The sequence below is a fragment of the Formica exsecta genome, unplaced genomic scaffold (genome assembly GCF_003651465.1).
Source record: "Formica exsecta isolate Colony F162 unplaced genomic scaffold, ASM365146v1 scaffold465, whole genome shotgun sequence".
In the NCBI taxonomy this organism is placed as follows: Eukaryota; Metazoa; Arthropoda; class Insecta; order Hymenoptera; family Formicidae; genus Formica; species Formica exsecta.
In genome coordinates, this window is record NW_021851887.1 from 169,677 (window position 1) to 192,017 (window position 22,341).

At 31.2% G+C, this 22,341-nt stretch overlaps 1 protein-coding gene across 1 annotated transcript; it reads right to left on the reverse strand.

The window, feature by feature from the left end:
• Nucleotides 1–6,769: 6,769 nt before the first annotated feature.
• On the reverse strand, nt 6,770–11,372 carry LOC115241061 (peptidyl-alpha-hydroxyglycine alpha-amidating lyase 1-like). The gene is made up of 6 exons (XM_029816590.1): nt 11,271–11,372; nt 10,887–11,061; nt 10,197–10,814; nt 9,694–10,113; nt 9,397–9,600; nt 6,770–7,830 (listed from the first exon to the last, which is right to left on the reverse strand). Exons 1-6 carry the CDS (start codon nt 11,370–11,372, stop codon nt 7,622–7,624), a joined length of 1,728 nt encoding a protein of 575 aa, XP_029672450.1. The 3' UTR covers nt 6,770–7,621.
• Between the last annotated feature and the right edge of the window lie 10,969 nt (nt 11,373–22,341).

Here is a 22,341-nt window from a genome sequence, read left to right on the forward strand (position 1 = left end):
TATATATATAAAACAAATATAAGTATTATTTAATATTTTAGCGGAGAAAATTGAACTATTGGTTTAAACATTTTACTTGCATATTTTATATTATTAATAACATCGAATTTTTCTTTTCGATTTGTAACAAATTAATCGAAGAAATTCTTCTCCTAAATGGATTTTCTGTGTTTCGCGGCAGTTGATGAAAAATTATTCAATAAAATAAAAATGGATTTTGCCCAATGTTATCAAAAATTCAATCTAATCACGACAGCTCCAAATATTTAATAATGGCCAATGACTGATGTTTTCCATATGACCAGTTTTATTATAATATCAAGCGCTCTGACCACTGAAAATTTATTGCAATTATCATGAGACCGAGTATTTCCGAATGAGCCCGAATATCTATATGATTAAAATATGATCTATCAAAGTATGGAGACTATTTTTGTGAGCGATTGAACGCACTGTTCTAGTAATCACGCTGAGCTGTCGACGAAGGAAGGAACGAATTGTGATCTGTGCAGATTTATGATTTTTGTGACACGAGGAATATCGCGATATGGGTCTTTCTAAAAGAGAAAAGATTAAATCGTAAACGTAAGATGACCAGCTTCGCGAACGGACTTGTCTTGGGTTAGCGCTGTGCGCTGATAAAAAATCGAGGTGGCTACTTCATAAAAGTATGCATATATTAATATGATCACCGAGTGTCCGCGTCGGACGATTTGATCGGCTCCATGTATTCGCGCGCGTGTTATAATTTATTTCTTCCGGATGAGAAGCTCCATCTCTTTCGTCGTATTGAGCGGTGCGATTTGCATTCGCTGTTAAAATGCAGTCGTTAAATTCTGCTCGTTTCGCCCTCGTTAGAGGCATTTCGAGTGTCTGCGCTTATGTCTGCTAAAGAAACGTCGATGAGATTAAGGCCTCGCTAATTGTAAATTATTTAACCACATTTCGAAGAATGACTGTGTGACAAACTGATTAGGGCGCGGATTTTCGCCACGCGATTCTTATTTACACTCGTTTCTTCTTTCTCGCGAGCACTACTCGCTCGACGGTTAAACGCGGCGAAAAATGCATATTGCATTTACAAGTCATGGAGATCAAAGCGGAAGGCGTGGCGAGGTGCAATGAGATGTATACGACAAGTTATCCTAGTATTACATATACACGGCATTGTAAATATAGTAAAAATATTGACGTGATAGAGGATATATTATTATTATTACCATTATTCAAATCGCGACGGAACTATTGGCTGCTCTTGTTCACAGGTTGTTTGCAATGCAACGCAATATCGAGACTGTATGTGTGGATGTGCATATGTAGTTTTGTCTCCAGAATAATATTCTTTTGTAAAATTTCGGCATTTATTAATTAATAAATTAAATAGTACAGGCTTTTTAAAATTAAATATCTCTTATTTGCCAATTTAATTGTATTTTTGTATATTTAATTTCGGCATTTATATTGTTATATTTTTGAAAAAGCCTTAAGTTTGCGCAAAAACCCAGTTTCCAAAAACTCTTATTTGTTGCGTCACAATTCTTGTATCACGCCTATTTGTCTATACTAAAAAAAAAACGAGAAAAAAGTTTTATCTTTTTAAAAGAACAACTTTTTATCTCATATATGACAAGAAATGAGAAGTGTTTTTTATATGAGTATAAATATGAATCTTTTTCACAATATACATCGTTAGTTCTAATTAAAAGCTTGTAAAAAATTAACTTGTTTAAAAATTGTCTAAAAATTAATTGATTCTTTTAGTATTAAGACGATAGGAAAAAGCTACTCAATGATTTTGTTGCCGAACAAGGAATCGTATATTAATGCGCAACGAAAAGCTAGTCTTTCTTGGCACGACTTTGTATTTTAAATGGAGATCGCACCGGATTTTATGTGCAGAGACAGACACGTATATATAACTTATCCTATAATTTCTTTTAAAGGAGCACATTGAAAAGAGGAAGAGATATGCTTCTTTTAAAAAGTCCGAAATAAAGTAAGACGTATCGCGTTTCGACATGCATTCCCTGGGAGATAAATGTTTCGATGATGAATACGAGTTAGCGTACAATTCATGTGTATTTATATTCCTGAAGAATTTTATGGCACGCTATAAGTATACATTGTTCCGTTGTTGTCATCGAGAAACATAAGTTTTGTAAATAAAGTATACGTCTAATAACGATAATAACAATAATAATAATAACAACAATAATTATAATAATAATTATACAACGATAACAATAATATTAATATTAATAATAATAATAACAATAATAATGTAATAAGAGTACGACGGCATCAACATTATGATTGAACGCGAGTATACATGGACATTGTGATATATTTCGGGCTGGCCGTTCATTTTTCTGACGGCGATATCGGCCCGCACAAGATATTCCAAGCGGTATCAGTGGTAGATATTGCGAGCGACTGCGAAAAGTCGATTATTCTAGTTACGAATTTACGGTAGACCTAGGTAAACCTAACGATAAATATGGAATAACAGATAGACAATTGTCAGTGTATCACTACGAACGTATACGATTTTTAATGTACAAAAAAAAAAAAAAAAAAAAAAAATGTTAGATAAAAAAAAAAAAAAATAACGAGCGCGGTGCGCGGAGACGTCCTTTCTCGATTTCGTCCCGGGACGGAAGCAGGACCTTACAATGTTCACCGGAGTGTTTGTGATTCTTTATTTTCGAATGTTTCGTGCAATACTTCGTCGTTGAGCATGTATTCCTTTTGCGCATAAAGAGAGGACTATTCTATTTGGTGAGCTTCATTTTGTGTTGTATAATTAAATTGAAAATACCGTCAATAATTACGAAGGATACCATAGGAACATCGACTAGTTGAAAACTAATTTTATAGAAAATTCTGATGTTTAACTATTTGATTATCCTCGCATAAATGTAATCAATGAATCGGAAAAAAAATGCGATAGAAATATTAAATATTATGGTGCCCCGTCTTGACTTCCCTTAAAAAGAAAAACAAAAAAAAAACAAAAGTTTGAAGTATGTATGTTAGTTAATGTAATTTCTTTGGTGCGCTTATATAATTAAAATACGCATAAAATTCAAAATCAATTTTAAATAATAGGCATAATTTAGGGAATCAAGCATTTTTAATTTCATAAGCCGAAAGCTGAATATTTCATATCTGTCTCTTCTTTGTTAGTAATGCGGTAATTTATGTCAATGCAACATCAACTGGATTCGTTCCTTCCTCTTTCTAGTTTGGATTCGGATAGTATGAGAGCTCCTATTGGTGTTCTTAATGATCGTAATACCTCTCCTTAAACGAAAAAAAAGAGAATACAATTTCTGTATTTATTTAATTTATCATGCGTGTGTGTATATATATATAGATTTCAGAGCGAGTAAAGGTTGGCGCCCTTTGATTTGCGGCAAGTGCGGGCGTCACTTTTTACAAGTGATTTGTAACATACGGGCTCTGCTGATCGTACATTTAAGTGTTTCGTGCAGAAGTCAACTCGAATCGTACAGTCCGCAGATGTCACCCGATTCTTCCAGATTCAACTGTGAATCGGAAGTTTATCGCATCTCTATCACAAATCATTATCGTCGATGACTTTAATTAGCGGTAAATAGACAGAATTTTAATTTTCATCGTTGTATAGTTGTGTATAGAGGTCAACTAAGTGTGTATAAAATAAATCATTATCAAAATATCGAACCGTTTTTTGGTCTCGCTCCTATCTATCTTGACATTTCAATATTTTGAAATAAATATAATATTATTAATATTTGTTACAATTATATTTGAGATTAATATTAATAAATTATAATATTAATATTAATAATTTAATAAATAATTATTTATGTCTCCAATATATGTCACCATGTACAATAGGACGATACAAACACACACACACACAATTTTATTTGAAAATATACATTTTTATATTTATGTAGAGATACATGGATTACATACGCTTTTACATTGTATAAGGAATATATTGTTGCATTGTTTATAATGGAAATTTATTAATAATTAAAGTGATACTGTGCAAATACTGATCTAAATTAGCACTTGTTACAAAGCGGAAATAAAATCGTGTATATATTTTATTTATTGGCTTATAAATAATACTACGGCGGATACACAATGAATAAATTAATGACTGCTATCGAGAAATGAACGAGTTTGATGTAAAGCAAAAATATCCAAATAGTGTACTGTCTTTCATTAATTAATTCGATAACTTAAATATTAACAATATACTGCATAGCGATAGATCATAGATAGATTTAAGTAAAAAAAAATTTTTCTGCAATTGTGTACTAATATTAATGTCTATTCCACAGTGATATGTTGATAAGACATATAGTACATATAATTAGGATTTATGTAATACGAGTTAGTGAATAACTTGGTCGTGTTGTTGCGCATACATGTGCGTTTTATTTACTATTGTCTGCAAGGTTTTTAACATCAGATAAAATCAGATAACTGCATATTAAACATATCCATACATTAACCTATATAATAATTTTATAAATTTAAACCGAGTTAATGTAGAAATTGATTTTTTTGTTCAATGAAAAATTTCACATTGACTTGAAACTTATTTTGTAAAATTAAAATTTATATCTAATTTCAATTATTTTAATTATTTTGAGTTTAAATTATTTAGTTTAAATTCAATATTGTTTTTATCATTATTTTATAATCATAAATTTGAGACAAATATTTTTATGAATATTTTAACACGAATGTTTGAAATATATAGAGAAAGAAGCTACAAGTCTTCTAAAATATTTTATAATTAGCTAATTTAATGTTACCATTAAAGTTGTTTATGATTTAAATTAGAAGAGAGAGTTGATCGTGATAATAAATTTTTTAATAATAAAATTACTTCTAAATGTACGAGAATAATCTTTAAGAACATAACTTAAATTCACTAATAAATGTCTTCAAAATGCTTGTATAACTTACAATTTTTAATCTAAATTACAAATAATTATACATATATCATTTCTCACATATTTCTGTTTCTATTTTTATTCGACTTATATTATTTTGCCGTAAAATCAATAATAAACTTCTAATTAATATAATGTTATATATATATATGTATGCGTATATGTGTGTGTATATGTATTCATATCTCAAAGTTAATTGTTAATTTAAAAGAAGGTTTCAAAATATAGGCTCGCTATATTTGTAATATATTGCAATTAATAAAATCTTAACATTTCTATACAATTGTTCAAAAATTTATTTTTGCTAATTGTAGAATTATGAAATTACTAATTAATTATTAATTTGAAAAGTTATTCTGTTACTCTTTTTTCGGTATCTTCATAGTTTACAAATCTACGTATTATATAGCTGCAATATATAAGTATTTATTTTCTGGCTTTTTGTAAAATTTTGCAAATGTTAAAATGTTCACTCTTTGGTCTCACATATCCACGTATCTTGTTCATGTCTTCTGTATATGAATGTGGATTATACGCAAGAAAACGATACAAAAAATTAAAACTCATTATTTCTTAATTCTTAATTGTTATGTTATATGATATAAAAGTTTAAATAGACATAAATGAAATTTACAATAGTATTATTAAAATTAATATTATTATATAGTAATTAATATATGATGACTGTATTAAAAAATAAATTATTTTATATAAATTATTTTCTCAAAAAAATAATTATTCTTTTTCTGTATTGTTTCCTTATGTACAAATAATATATATATAAATATACATATACAAAAATGATATATAAGTATTATGGCGTGATCTTATAAGATCAATAAATTATTTAAAATGTTAGTACCTTTTTAAAATGATTGTTTAAGAATTTAGCTAACATGTTTTAATAAAAAGATGCAAGAATGGTTACAGTGAATAATTTTAACGTAAAATAAATCATTCTCCGTTATTTCATTGCTTGTCGCATTTGTATTGGGAGCAAAAATAAATGTATTTAAATTTAATTGCTGGAAAAAAAGCATCAATTACATATCAATAAATTAAACATCGATTATTTTTCCCCTTCAAAAAAGAATTTTTCTTTAGATTTTATGTTGGATAACCTTATTCGAAAAAATATATATAAAAATTGTATCGTGGATATAAAATTGTTTGATATGTATGTGTGTAAACCTGGTGCGCAGAAAAAATAGTCATAATAGTTTTTAATACAAGAAATTAAATATTTGTGCATCTAACATTGTAAAATATATTACACAATTTAAAAAATTTAATGCAGAAAATTGATAATGAGAGAGAGAACAGAAATATATTTGGATTTTTTTCGTTCTAGTTGGATCGAAAGCAATTGTACACTGTTATAACGAGATAACGATTAGCTTTTCATTAAATAAAAACAATACTGAAAGATGCAAGAGCTGTCTTATCTCAGCAAAACTATATGTACATATTACAAAATACACGATTCAAGCCATTAAATTACTATTTTAAATATGACTATGTTAAATAATTATTTGTTAAACAAAATTTTGTTTTATAATTACTTGTTATTTAAAAAATATATTTTTTAAATAACTTTAAAATTCTTCTGTTTCTTAATTTTTTGTATTATTTGTGTGATTATATCATATAGTCTATTATATATATATATATAATTATAAATTATTAAATAAGACTTTCAAATCAATGTTATACACTCGATTGAACTCAATAATTTCTCTCTTTCTCTCATACTTTAAATAAATAAATAAATAATATATCATCAGGTACAATATATTGAGAGACTTAGTAAAAATATAGTAATCTGAAGAAGCGATTTTATTGTAGCTTGATTTACATATTTAATTTCCGTTCATGAAACTTAGTCTGCTCTTATAGCAACTTCTTTTTTTTATCTTTCTTTTTTACTAAGTCTTTTTGCAGAATATTAGATGTATTTTATAATGTAATTGCAATCAATCTATAATTACCGATTAGATACTATTAAAGACTGATCTTTTGCGACAAGAATTAATGTGAGTAAAAAAAGAACTCGTTTTGTGTTACTGTAAATATATGTAAATCTTTCTATTATTGACTCTATTTACGTCAAATAGTGATTTGACGCAAATAGAGTAAAACGATAATGTTTATTATATTCCTAGAATAATTATATAAAAGTATACATTTCGATGACTACAGAAATCAAAACATTCGTGTTATCTTTGGTGCAACTAAAACATTTTTAACAATGTCAACGCTCTTTGATTATTTATCTAACCTCCGATAGGCTTCATTGGCAGTCACAAAAATTTACCTAAAATCGACAGTCTTTAATATTATCTCGTCGGTATATATAAGAAAATAATTTATATATAGTAATAAAAAAAAATGTGGTCTTTTAGTTATATATGTGATCAAGTTCTCGAGTGATAATTTATCCTGCATATTCGACAGTCGGTAAAGTGACGTTACTTGCGTACCGTCCGTGTTGATTGAACGATATCGTCGGCGCGAAATTGGAGAATTCAAACAGCCTCAGTTTACGCCCATCAAGTGATCGCGTCGGACATCGATGGGCGATCGATCGCGCGTTAACTTTCGCATTTTCGGTACGATAATACTGTTATTCGGGTAGTTTGTGTAGTTTCGACATGTACATCATCTTAAATGACCTTCGCGAGACTGTTCTCGGGATGTTCGTCCTCCGATGTTTCCGGCTCCGTGTTCAATTTGCTGAAATCGCGAGTATTCGGCCGTTTCTCCAGAAACTTGAAGCTCCTACCTCGGCGATTCTCCAAAAGGCTGGATAGCTTAAAGTTTTCCCGTCTCTCGGCTTCCCAACGCATCCTCTTCCGCATTGTAAGTAAACATCCTGTCCGATCGAAGCATATAAATATATATTTGCTTAAATATGCGAAAAATATTGCAAGATACAGAAAGAGAGTGTGTGTGAGAGAGAGAGAGAGAGAAAGAGAGAGAGAGAGAGAGCCATGATGTGCAATTTGTATAGTCATAGAAATGGCGAATAGCCGTTACAATTCACTACAGAAACTCATCCGTGAGATTCAAATTGATGTGATTTCTTTTATAACATTACATTCTCTTTATGCATTCTGTGGTAATATTATTTTATCTGATATCGAGAATTCTTGGTATTTACCTTGGAGTAAGAAAAAGTAACTTTTATAAATTTTTAAATTCAGAGATATATTATTAATTACAATTATTTCTTTGGATCAATTTTTGATATGAAGAAGGAAAATTTATTATCTAGATAGAGATAATGATATAATAATAATAATGTCTGACTTAATTCTGAACCATCTACTTTAACAATATATTCAGAAAAAGTTACTAAATTTAGAAAAAGTTAATAAAATTTTATAAAAATATAAAATTGAAATCTACAATTACAAACAGTTTCACAAGATTTCGAGAATTGTTAATGTTATATATTCTGTAAATAAATATAAAATATAAAATTGAAATCTACAATTACAAAAAGTTTCACAAAATTTCGAAAATCGTTAATGTTACATATTCTGTAAATGAATGATTTATTAATCTACTTATTACTTTTTACTCCAAGGGCTATCTCATTCTCAACTTTTAAATATAAACAATTAATGACACAAAGCTTTGAGCAAATACGGGTATAAACAGAAAATAAATATTTAATGAAATTAAAATATATATCTGTCTACAATGAATAAGACTATATAATAAATAAATAATTAATATAAATATGAGAATAAAGAAAAGGTAAAAAATTAAAAGGTCTAATGCAACACAATTCATATATCGTAATATAACATACAGAGATCAAATAAAAAAAAAAATTTAACATACATCTTGAACATACGTATATAACTGTCTTAAAAATTAAATTTACAAGATACATGAATACATAAAAAACACAACGCTATGCTTTCTAACTATAGGATAATATATAAGAAATACCAATCAAAGCTTCTATATAAGAATAAATTCTTTTGAATAAGCAAACACACACATACAATTTAGGTATATAGTAATAGGAACAATCTAATTTTGCTATTACAAGATATTAAAATTGTCCTAACTGTTAAAGTTTAGCAACATAATTGTGTTGTTATGAAAATATATAAATAAAAATAAAATCTTTAAAACATATAGCTGCAATAATAAACAAACATGCGCAGACATAATTCCTTTTTTTCTGTTGTATTATATCACAAAGATATTGCATTTTTTTACAATTCCTTTTTACTAAATATTTCAATAAGCAACAGGAAAAAAGGAGATTAATTTAATATATGTATAGTAAATTAGCATAATATACAAAAAACAAAAATACTGCAATGAAAGGAAAAGACAGACAAACGAGTTTTTGTATCCTAATCAACTAATTTAGAAAATTCAACTGTTGGTTCATCATAGTGATATCTTGTTTTTCTACCTCTTTTTTGACATCTTGCTACAATGGCAGCAATCGCGACGCATATTGTAATAAAAGAAATAGCTGCTGAGCCAAGACCTAGAATTAATTTCGTCATATTAGTCTTTCCAATATCGGCATCTTTAGTATCAGGATGTACTAAGATCTTAGGTCGTTGCCGCTTAATAGATTGTGAATCTTCAACATGTATAGAATCATTTACACCTAGAAAAGAAAAAGATAGATGTATTTAAATACATGTAGAGAAAGATTTTGAAGAATTCTTTTTATGAAACATAATATTTAATAGTACTGTACCTTGTAGAAATCTGTAAATTTTGTGATTATTTAATTCTACTACATATATCTCGGAACCATCTTCCGTCACATGAAGGTCATGTGGCTTATCCATGTTTCCTTTGGGTGCAAACATTGACAATATCTTTCCAGAATAAATATCAAGCACAAAACCTCTTACTGATACTGGATTATATGGATTATATGGATTCAATCCATTGACTAGATATAATTTTTCTCGAGCATAGCCAACGCTATAAATTTGTGTACCGATAGCAGAGTGCCTATATTCTTTATGAAATGTACCATTGCTAGCAAAGAAACATAATACTCTGCCATTCTCTCTGTCAGCAACATAAATATAGTTCAATTCACTTGCGAGTGCTAAAGCATGTGGGACAAGAAACGCATTTGGTGGAGGCAACTGCGAATAGATGGGTTCTAAAATAAAGTAAAGTTTACTTTAGAACTTAATTAAATCTTGTTTATTGCTATCGATGTATTAATTTTATATTTATTATTACCTCCAACGCCCCAATGTCTTCCCCAATGTAGAATTCGCTCTCCATTCTTATTAAACTTGATTATCCTAGAATTGCAATATCCATCGCTGACAAAAAAGTCACCATTAGTATGTACAGCAACAGCTGTTGGTTTACAAAATCTCGTTTCGTCATTACCAGGCACAAAAGCCTCTCCCAGAATTATAGATGGCTTTAATATGCTATTTTCAAATAATGCATTAGTGTGATTGCTAGACACAGCTGTCATTGAGCTAAACTGTGCGCTTTTTAATTTTTCCATGTGCTCTATATCTTGAGCATTAAACTTGAATACTTGATGCATTGCCACATCAGTAATCCAATAATTTCCAGACTGATCAATAGTCAAACCATGTGGAAGATAAAACATGTCTTTTCCAAACTTTGATATTACTTTCCCACTCTTATTCAAAAGGATAATTGTATTTTGTGCTATGGGCCCATTATTTGGATTGAATCTGTTTCCATTGTCAAAAGTATCAGCTCCCCAAATACGATCTCCTCTATGAAAAATAGCAATATTGCCATATGGATCCATAGAAACTGCTGATATTTGATTAAGTTTCAGTTGTGCAGCCCAATGCACGTCCAATTTTATGTCTGATAAAAATATACAGAAACATAAAATAAGATAACCAAGAGATTTCTCTAAACAAATAAATGAATACATACTTTTGTCTAAATCATCTGTAGTTATTGATTCCTCTTTATCAAAGTGGCTATTACCTCGTAAATATAAATTGTCTTTTATACGTTGTTGCTCATCCAATTGCGTGAGGGATCCTGCATCCTCGTTGTCAGGATATTCCGAGTATTCATCCGAATTAAATTTAATATTAGGTAAATGCTGTAAATAAAGGAACTTTTTTCTTACATATTTACATATAATCTTACAAAATAGATTTTATTCTTATAAAAAAAATTAATAATTTATATGCAGACTCAATATATATATATGTATCAGAGTATTATACAACAAATATGTATATAAAATTAATCTTAAATATTATAAATTTTTCTCTTTGTCTTGTGTAAAATATTTATTCATATAATTACCTGAACATTCGAAATATCCTGCGGTTCTGCCTTGGCGTGTATTAGAATAGAAAATAAAACTAAAACTGAACAGATGGTGTCATATCGAAGATTTGTCATCATTTCGCAAAACCGTCATTAGGTGCTCTTTCGTATTTTCAGTTTATCTCATCAATATCCTAAATATCAATAGCGTTTGTGGTAGATACATAATTTTACGAGATCACAGGAATATTCTGGCGAATCACGTCAAATTATTCGAGAAGTCTCACACAAGTCTATGTCACACTTTGGTATGTTCACATATAATAAGCTAAATGCTGGCTTTTCTCAAGAAATTAATGTCACTCAGAATATCGTGTCATATATATGACTGTTATCATAATGACTACTCTTGGTCAATTTATGAGAAACATTTATTATTGCAACATCTCAAAAAAACACACGTTTCCAACAAGTGGCATTAGACATGACGCCATAATATTTTGGTATACGTTTTACCGACCAATTTTGTGCGAATTCTTAACTTCGATTGATGGTACAGGTTGAGAAGTTTCATATTACGTGCGCTTAAAGGCGCTACATGTATTGTTCTGTTACTTTTCATTGATAGAATGTTGGTCCAAAAAAAGGCTAAATTAATTTTTCCTTAAAATCATTTTAATATGAGATCATCATAATTTTCACAATATTTTAATTTTCAGCATTAAATATATCATTTGAGTTATAAATTGAATTTTTCTGTCAAAGTATAAATTTAAAATTATATACTATAATCAAAAAACAATATTATTATTAAGGCTATTATTTAATATTATATATAATGTGTTTTCTGAATAATTATTGATATAATAGATGATATTCGAATTTTTTAAATGTTACGATTTATAAATCTAGATTCATAAATAATGTAGAGTCAACATCAATAAAAACTACATAAATTTATACAAAAATCTTATAATATTCAAGAAATTCATCTACTAAGTTTTACGAGACTGTTATTCATATACAGTTCTTCGTATTATTGTTTGGAGATGTTTTAATTTACCAAACAACTTTGAGTTATAAACAAAAGCACGGAGAAATGTAACTTTCAATATTACAGTTATTTTTGCTTCGTAGCAAGCTATTATATTGATAGAAGTTTTATTGCAATTGTTTTTATTATAATCAAAATTGAATTATGGTAATTATCTCTTTCCACATTTTTCCACACACGAATATATATATATATATAATCAGTACTTTCTTAATAAACATATGTTATCATTATTTTTTTTAAATTGGTTTATAAATATATCGATACCTAACATATATGGATTATTTAAAAAATTTATATTTTCATTATATATATATATATACATATATTCACATTAGTGCAATATAATCATAAAATATAATATAATATCGTGAAAAATTTGTGCACATTTATATATAAATCGAGAATCGTGATTTATACTTTTGCAATAAGAATTAAATTCTTAGATTAAATCTTATATTATACAATCTTAAATTAAATATATTTTATCCCCCATAATTTTTTTAAAAATGGCATGTATTTTTGAGCGAGATTTTCTTGCAAATTTTCTTCACAGTTAAAAATCTGAGGTTTAGATATTTCTCGACAGCTTCTGTTATGTTATAGATTTGCCAATGTAATTCACTCTCTTCCCCCTAATTTTCGTACGAATGAAAAGCTTCAGTGTTCGAATATTTCGCAGTCCAATACAATCTACAATCCGCCAGACGATGTCGCTGGAATTCGTCGCGAGAATTTCCCGACATGGTTTCGTCTGGAAGGACTGAGTTTATATCGGAATCAATGCAGTCTCGTTCGATCATGTCTGACATTCCTTGCATGCCTTGTCGTTCGAATACGTAAATCCGTTATTTTATGCCTATTGGGCTTTATTTTCATAATAGGTGCGATTAAATTCAAAATTAAAATTTTTGTTCTTAATGTGCCAAGAGAGTTGGAAAAGAAACTTTACTTCTCGAATATGGCTGAGATAAAACTTTCAAATCGCCGGGGTACATATCCGTAAACGAGCGAAAGCATTTATAGTTATAAGACCTCGAGTTAATATTTTTTGTAATAAGAAAGCAATTATATTTTTAGAATGAATTTTTTTATCTATTAATTCACAAAATCAAGATAATATAAATTCAAGTAAAACGACAGGGCTGTCACTCGAGTTATCTAATCTTATAACGTGCATTGTTGGCACAAATGACGCAACCAAACAATATGGTTATCATTAGGGGATGGCGATTGTTTTATTCTATTATATTCATTGTACTATCCCTGTCATTTCGCGAAGTATGTACGCAAGATGCGTTAGAGTATATCGGGGCGATCCAACAATGGCAGTGCTCATCCTTTCGGTAGACCGAGAGCGTCGCATTCATCGCACTGTCTGCATCGACGCCGTATTTTCACCTTAAATTGCAGACGACAGCGAGTTCTTTATTACGGTGAAAGAGAGCGGGATTGTCAGCTGCGAATAAACATATAAAGAGATGTAGGACCTTTGGCGTTCCGTGCTGAAAAACTCACGTTCGATTACGAGCGACATCACGAGCCCTTCTCGTCGTAGAACAACGAAAGGATTTGACAATCGTTTTGTCCTTCCCTTTTTTTTTCGCTTTACTCTTCCCACTTCTCTCGCGCCTCCTTCTCGTCCACGATTCATTTATCTTCTTTTGGGGAACGTACTGCAACGGGTGAGAGAGACTAAACCTGTAAATCCATTTAGTGCGGTCGTCAGGAAATAAAGAAATTCGACTGTCTCTATTTCTATGCTAAACAGTTAGGCGCGCCGTACAAATGTATTCGCAACTTTTATACTGTGGCTACGTCTTCAATCTATTCTCTGTTTTTTTTTTGTGTATTTTTTTATATTATTTGAAGTATATGGTTTAAGCTGTACGGTCTTGTGAAGATATCTACACAAAAAGAAATCTTTTTAAAAAGATTATATCTATCTATTTTCGAGAAATTATATTTTATTAATGTAAATATTAATCTCTAAAGATGAGTGCTTAACAAATACTAGAGCGCATTTAAAAAGATTTCTTTGTAAAATTTCCCTGAAAAAATCCATTAATGAATAAATTTATTTAACTTTGTTATCCGCGTTGAATATTGTTTCATAATGAAATGTATAAATAATTTTTTTCTTTCATCTATACTTAAATTAAAAAAGATAAATATATATTATATAATTAGATCTAGTTACACACATATACGTATATATATGTAATTACAAAATAATATAATCGAAAAATATATATTTTTGCGATCTGGATAGGGATATTCTCCCCGATATTGTGTTATCGAATACCGTTGTTGTCTTCAAATATATTGCCGTGACCTGCGTGGATTTTGTCGGTTAGCAAGGAAAATCGACAGCAAAATACAAACGCACGCGCGGATGCAATTCGCGGAGATTCTTTAATCTCGCCGCCTGATTCGACGCGTATCTGTGATGGCCGTTTGCGCAGATATAACAGTCGCATATCAAGTTCGGTTTCACGCGCTTTAGCGTTTAAATTGCGAGATCGACGGCTGCCTTTGATAATCGCGGGCTAAACGGGGACGCGTATCTATCTATGCGCGAGAAATAGCGCATGCAAATTTACACGTCATGAAAAGATGAATTTATTAATATATATATTATACACATATGTGTGTGTGTGTGTGTGTGTGTGTGTGTGTGTATGCCTGTGTGTGAAAAGGTCTGAAGAGACGTGAAGTACTTCATTTTCAAAATTTAAATATGAGAGGCTTTTGGCTTTTTTCCAAAGAATTCCCGGTGTCTTAAAAAAAATTTGACAATTAAACATTATGTAAAAAAATAATGTTTTCCGAATATTTTTATCAGGTGCTAGATTCACGTTTTTATTATACTGCAAAATTAACAAAAAACTTTTTATTTTAATCTCTCTGAATCTATTTGAATACTTTCATAATACTTTTTCATGTAATTTTTAAAAGCGCAATATAATTCTTTAGAAAACTTCCGAGAAAAAAATGTAATCATAACAACCTTTACAAAATTTCCTCTGGAGAATTGAAAAATTGCCAGAACTTTTTCGTAATCTTTTTGTGAAATGCGTTTGGGTGCTATTACATGCAATCTATCATCACGAAAAAGTGAGAACAGATTTAAAAAAATCATGAAACAATATTATATATATTGGAAACCGAAATCTCGGTCAACCAATTTTACTGACGGTCTCTTGTCAAGAAAATAAGCTCGCCAGAGGACTTCCACCTCATACCGTTGAAAACGCTACCGATCGATAATACATGCAGCGCGCTCGTAATAATAAATTATCTAGACGCGAAGAGAGCGAAATGGCGATCCGACTGATAACGTCAGCAAGTTAGAATACGTTAAGATTGCCAAACGATTCTTATTTGGCTCTTGTCAGTTCGATATTAAAAAATTCCATCCAAAATAAATACATACGCTATTTTTTGTCATTTGAACTCACTCATATGCCAAAGTTCTTTCAGACATTTTTTCATACAATTTTTTTCAACATTTATTTATATCTACTATTTTAAGTTAACAGTCTATACAGAATAAAAATTTATTCTTATTTTTATATTTACCACCGAGACTTGTAAACACAAGGAAAAAAGACAAATCTGGGAATTACCGTGGATAATCCGCTGAATGTATCGTTGCGCGCGTAAGCGTTAACGCGAGTAATAAAAGGTAAGCAGGGGCACAAAGAGTAGTGCGAACTCAAGCTAGCGTGATAACCGTGAAGGTCAGAATTTTTTCCCCCATAGGGAGATTAACAGGGTGCGCTCTTGTAGCGGGAAGGGCGGTTATCACGTTATGCCGTGCCGCGAAAATTAATTACAAACTTCGCCGTGTTCCGCAAGGGTATGTAAAAGTGGCGAGGCGGAAGACAGAGAGACAGAGAGAAAAAAAAAAGATATTATTGCGCACGAGAGAGAGACTCTTTGCATCTGCATATGCGCGCGCATCGGAAACGTCGTTGCGTCGTCGGCGTTGTGGTATATTTACGTAACGGAGAGGGTTAAGGGCTTCGCCACAACACTCTTACAGCCCCATTCTGTAAGCTGTAAGCCTGTAAGCTGTATCATTCTCTCGCGGAACGCTGAGACTTCGATGAATAATTTTGCTGGCGTCCCGGTGGGTTTCACGGCAATTTGCACGTTCGCGATCCAAGTCTTGGCAAGTTTTTTTTTTTCTGTCGCATTTGCTTACAGACAATTTGTATTATTAATTTAATCAAGTTCTTACATCGCGCGCGTAATAATGATATCAATTATGAACGCAGTTTGGCGAAATAGGAGCGCATTTGCAGGCTAATCTTATAAAGTTTTGCTCTTCGATATAATTATAAAACGTAAATTATTAAGCAAGAACCATTAAGAATTTTTTCGCTTTAATCTGACAACATTGTTTTGAGGATTACATTTATAGCGAATTGTTTGACAAGATTAACTGGTTAGAAATTTCTATCTTGCAATTAACAATCAGAGTTGTTTTTTCTTTATGTACATTGTAAAAATTTTTTTTCCTAATGTTTTACTTCATCATTAGAAGTATAAAAAATTTAGTTACAGTTTTCTCGCTTTCTTCTTTGCTTCCTCCTATTATTAATTTATCCTTTTATAGACTTTGTTTCTTTTTGTATCACTTATCAAAAAATATAAATATTTTTTTCCTTTGATTCTCATAATTTTTATTGAGTAATGTGTCTTGAAATATTATATCAGCTTTTCCTTTTTCCATATATTCCTTCGTATTGTAGTTTCAGCCACAAAGAAAATGGCAAATGTGAATGCATATAGAAACAGTGAATTCTGGCAAGAGATACACTGTCTTGTTAAATAGTTTGGCTATTATGTTGTATTCTATTCTGATTGTGAGACAAATTACGTATATTTAAGAGATAGATTGCGATTATCCGGCACATTTAGCATCTTATGTAACTCTCAATTGCAGTCATGGCATTTCGAAAATAATGCTAGTTCGACAAATAAGATGGCAAATAACACATGCATCTTTCGCGCATCAATAATCAGGACGAATTTAGTCTTGTGTATTATTATCAAAAAATAATATATATATATATATATGATTATTATAATTGAATACGAATTTCTTGTGAGAAAAATAAGATTAATTGAATTGGTACATTTTGATAATTAATGAGATATTTAGAAATTTTAGCACAAGTACTATCATTACAAAAAAGATAAAATTATCTTAATAGAAAATATTTTATGAGATGTTTATTTTTCTGGATTTTGCGCGAGAAAAATTTAATTATAGAATATCGGTTCTGCGATACAGCAGTCTGTTCTTTTTCTGGAAAGATGTTTCTCAAAAGAGTTTCAATATTTTGCCAGATTTTTCACTCCAATATGGGAAATGTTCGACAAACTTGTACACAAAACGGACGAAACTTGGTAGCGCGCGCGCTCCTAATCAGCCTTGTGATGCTCTCTGTAACTAGATGTTACTAGACGAGATAACATTGAACGCGCCTTACGAATGACACCCACACCGATCGACCGACGCCCGAGGAAGATGTAACATTCCGGAATGTGGGTTGCACTCCTATTCCCAGCGCGTCTTCTCTCGGCACGTTGTAGACGTAATAGAGAGTGGCCAGAACCGGATGAAACTGCAGATCGTATTCACTCGTCGCCACCCGGAGACGAACCCATCGTGACGATCACGTTTCCGCAAACCATCCAGCGCGCGAATAATATCGCACCGAATAATATATCGGCTTAGTAAAAACAATACCTTACGGGACGAATGAGAGCAAGCGCGACAAACGTGATTAATTTCGGAGGGCAATCTTTACTCCCCTGAACTAATGACATTGTAACGGAATCTGTTTATGTCCGTTTAAGATATTAGAATATATTAATAATATTTCGGCAAAAAGGAAAGAGAATTATCTTTGTCAAAATTGATTATATTAGACGTTGAAATATATGCGCTTTATTTCAAAACGATTTTTTTTTTTTTTTTTTTTTTTTTTTTATAACATTTTATTTTCTATCTTAACTTTTGCTTATAACGATATCACAAGAATCTAATATTGTTTAATGTGAGATAAATGATTATAACAACAGCGAGTTATTATTTTTCTTCTCGATAGAACATTGAAATTTGTCGTGCTCATATAGGATCGAATTTGCAGATAGATTTCATTATTCAATTATATTATTGCATTTTAAGAAAGAAGGTTAATTGAAGATAGCATAATTCTGACGAGATTTCGAGAGCTTTGATTAATGTGCACGAGATTCTTTCTAGCCAAACTTTTCTCGATATTACAAAGTATAATATCCTTCTTCTTGGTGCGCATCGGTGCACAATGGATTTTCAAGTGCTAACCTTATGGTAAAGGATTTTTGTATAGATAATAATAAATCAAGCCCCGTCTTACAGGCAAAATAAGATCTATTCGAAATTATGCTTTATCGTATATCTTGCTTGGCTTGTTTTGTTCTTCATTTCAACCTTTACTCATCACCAACGCGATGTTTGCTTTGATCGTTTTTAACGTTAGAAATAATTAGGAATAGAAATTCGTGATATATATAATTGTAGAGATGTAAAGATTGTATACTTGCTATTGTTATAAAATAACAAAATTAAAATAATGGATTTGTTTCCCTTATTTGAATTATTATATATATCGGTTCGGATATATATTATTCTCATGAAATTTATTTTAATTATTCGATTGTAACAAGGAGATTTTTATAAGGGAAATAAAGAGCGATAAGTGTGAAAATGATAAATACATAGGAACGTATGCTATTATTGTATAATGCAGCCTCTGTAATATATTACAATCGGACATCGATGCTAAAGCCAGTCCGCTCCGGTTCACAGTAAATCCTTCCGCAGGCAAAATTATTCATTAGCCATTTGCATCCTGTGTCGAGATAGACTCAATGGCTTATAATAATCCTGCACATGTTTTCTCAAAGACTTAAAACAATTCATATACGATTACATCATACATAAATATTATATTTCAATCATTACGAAAGCTTATTAAAAACATGCCATGAATAAACAGATCTTTATTCCTCTCTCTATCTCTCTTTCTCTCTTTTCTTTTTTATATAAAATTATATAAAATAAAATCTTATTCGTAAAAGCTTAGCGCTTGTACAAGCAGCCTCGCGATCTTACATGGCGCTTCTTACAATACGTTTTTTCAACTGGAAGTAATATTACGTCAAAATGTGAATTGCAGTCTCATAACTACAGGCCATGAGGCTCCGCGGTCGTATTAGAGCGCCCAGGGGCGAATAACGCAGGGGCGCGGGGAGGATAGGTACGGATCGGAGAGGCCCGCGGATAAAGAGGGTGGTTTGCGAACGCAGGGGATGAGGACGGGGATGGAAAGGAGATCGCAGGAATGGGAATGGCGATGGAGGAACGACGGTACGTGTGGGGTTTGTGTGTACGTTCGTGTATATATCTACCCATACCGAACGAGACGACGTCTGCTGCCGCGGCTGGAGCCACGCTGTCGCCGCTGTGGCATCGATCCACCACTCGCAACGACTTTTTGTCGTGGCTTGCGCACCGAACGAGATCTTTAACCTGAAAAGCTGCTACCGGCTTATAACTGGCTTTCGGTCCATTGACCGGTGAGAAATCGTCTCGCTTAGATCATCCGATGGCATCTTGGTGAGCCTCGGGGACAGAGGTGGTTCGTCGTCGAATCGTGACACACGTTCGAGTTGAGCGAGAAAGGGGCAGAGATCTCGGTTTGATAAATTTTCGAGTTTACGATTTAGATTGTTTCGACGTTGATAATATCGTACAACATCAAAAATAAAAAAAAATATATACCTCTGAATATGCAAATATAATCTATTTCATTTACAATATTATTGTAATGAGATACACTGACATTATTGATATAATTATCGGAATAAATAGCACGAAATTAACAAGAAATTATGCAAAAAAAATCTTGCTATATTCAAGGCAAATTTAAAATTAAAATATTTACAAATTGCAATAATTAACATTGGAAATTATTATCTATTATTAAAATATATTATAATTTACACTATATTATAGCATTATAAATGTAAAATATAATTACAGTGCAGCTTTTTTAAAATTTTATTAGTGTTGCAATATAATTTCACACAATAAATCTTTATTTCTTATAAAGGTTTTCATCAAAGTAGCTAATATATATACTTGGCATTCTTCAAAAAGTTTGTGATATAATTTATAATACGTACATGTGTAATATGTATGTATGCGAGAAATATCTCTCTGCGCGTGTAAAGTCAATAAGACAAGAACGAAATGAATTGGCACGCAACTCGTTTACTTGCTTACGAAAATCAAATTATGCCGGAACATCGCGTTGTTCGTCCAAAACTCGATTTACTGGGTGCCATGATTGGTTCGTGCTTTGACTTCCGCCGATGTACGAGAGAAGCCAACTCCTACAATATAATGTAACACGATCCCATTTCTAGTTTATAGTCTGGATTAAATGAGCTTTGATACCTAAAAAATGTCTTTTCAAATAGAATTTATACATTGTATTACGATTCTTCCGGCACATTGATGTTTACGACTCTTGAAAATCGATGATTCTTGAAAATCAATCTTTTCTTGTGCTTGGAAAAATAAAATATTCTATACAAAGCCACAAACTAAAAATAACTCGTTTATACAAAATAATTTCGTATAGTTTTTATTTTTAAAAATATAATATATAACATATCAACACAATTATTATATAAATATAAAAATAGATAAATTGTAAGATTTATTAATTTCATTTCGTCAACCTGCAGATTATTATATTACAGGCTTATAAAATGATTTAATTTTACAGTATTATGTCAGTATTCAGATATATCCATTTATGCAAAAGATGCGTTTAAAATAAACGTCATAATACATTGTAATACTGGCTAGTTTTAATATATAATTGCGACAAATATGGATTGAAATAACAAATGTGAATCGAATTATGCTTTGTATTATTAGTTGTCATACTGCAGATTGCGGCGTTTATGCATCGCAAACTGCCACTGTGGATTATTTCTCTTTCATCTTTTATTTCGTGCCTTTTGTCTCTTTATGTCGCTCATTGCACTACCGCGAGTAATAAAATTTCTCGTTGAATCTTGAGTGGTACTCCATTTTCGTGCGAGATAATTTGTCACTAGAAACTTGGCCGGGGGAAAGTTGGAAATTAGTCCGAGGCGGCGTAACCTACCGTACTACGCCGAAGTTTCTCAGGGATTTTTGTAAGTTTGTTCCACGCGGTCACTTTGTAGCTGAAATAGCTTTAGCAAAAATGCGATGTCGGAAGGTATTTAATATACCATGTAATACAGTAACATTCATGAACCCGTTTTAAAGTTAAAAGAAAAATTAAGAGAGCATTTTATACAGTAAAATACAAAAAAAAAGAAATATTTGAGTTATTTAAACATATTGTTTATTGTAAAATTTTGGAAAAATACGTCTCAGAATTATGCAAATTTGTGAACATCTCATATAGAGAGGCAATCTTTTTAGATAGATAGGTACAAGGATGTATCGTATCCAGCGAGAAGACTTTTACGAGGGTAAATGTTACTTAAAACAAACGGGATTTAGCAGGCGAGTCTTGCTTAGCGTAAGAAAAATGCAAGCGAATTAAGCTGACGGCTTTAAGCATCGTGACCATCAGGAGTTGGAGATGTACAAGCGCAGGTACAAGTACAACTCGACTTTTCGTGTCCTCTCATTGTGTACTTTACCGTGTTTCCGCGAACGTTATTCGTCTCGGCCGAAAGGCGGAATATTCAGGGCACGAAAGTGCTTCTCGCAACCGGACACGACCCTTACGAGAGGGTGCAGGAGAAATGACGTAGCGACATCGATCGCGTTAATTAGCGAGTTTCAGTGTCCTTACCCATCTAAGTGGGGAGTTCCTCGCTCGTGAAGGAATCTATTCGAGGCGCTTTCGATGCAAAAAAAAAGAAAGAAAGAAAGAAGGGCGGATGTCCTTTATTATGAATTGGTTTGCTAATGAAGCGTAT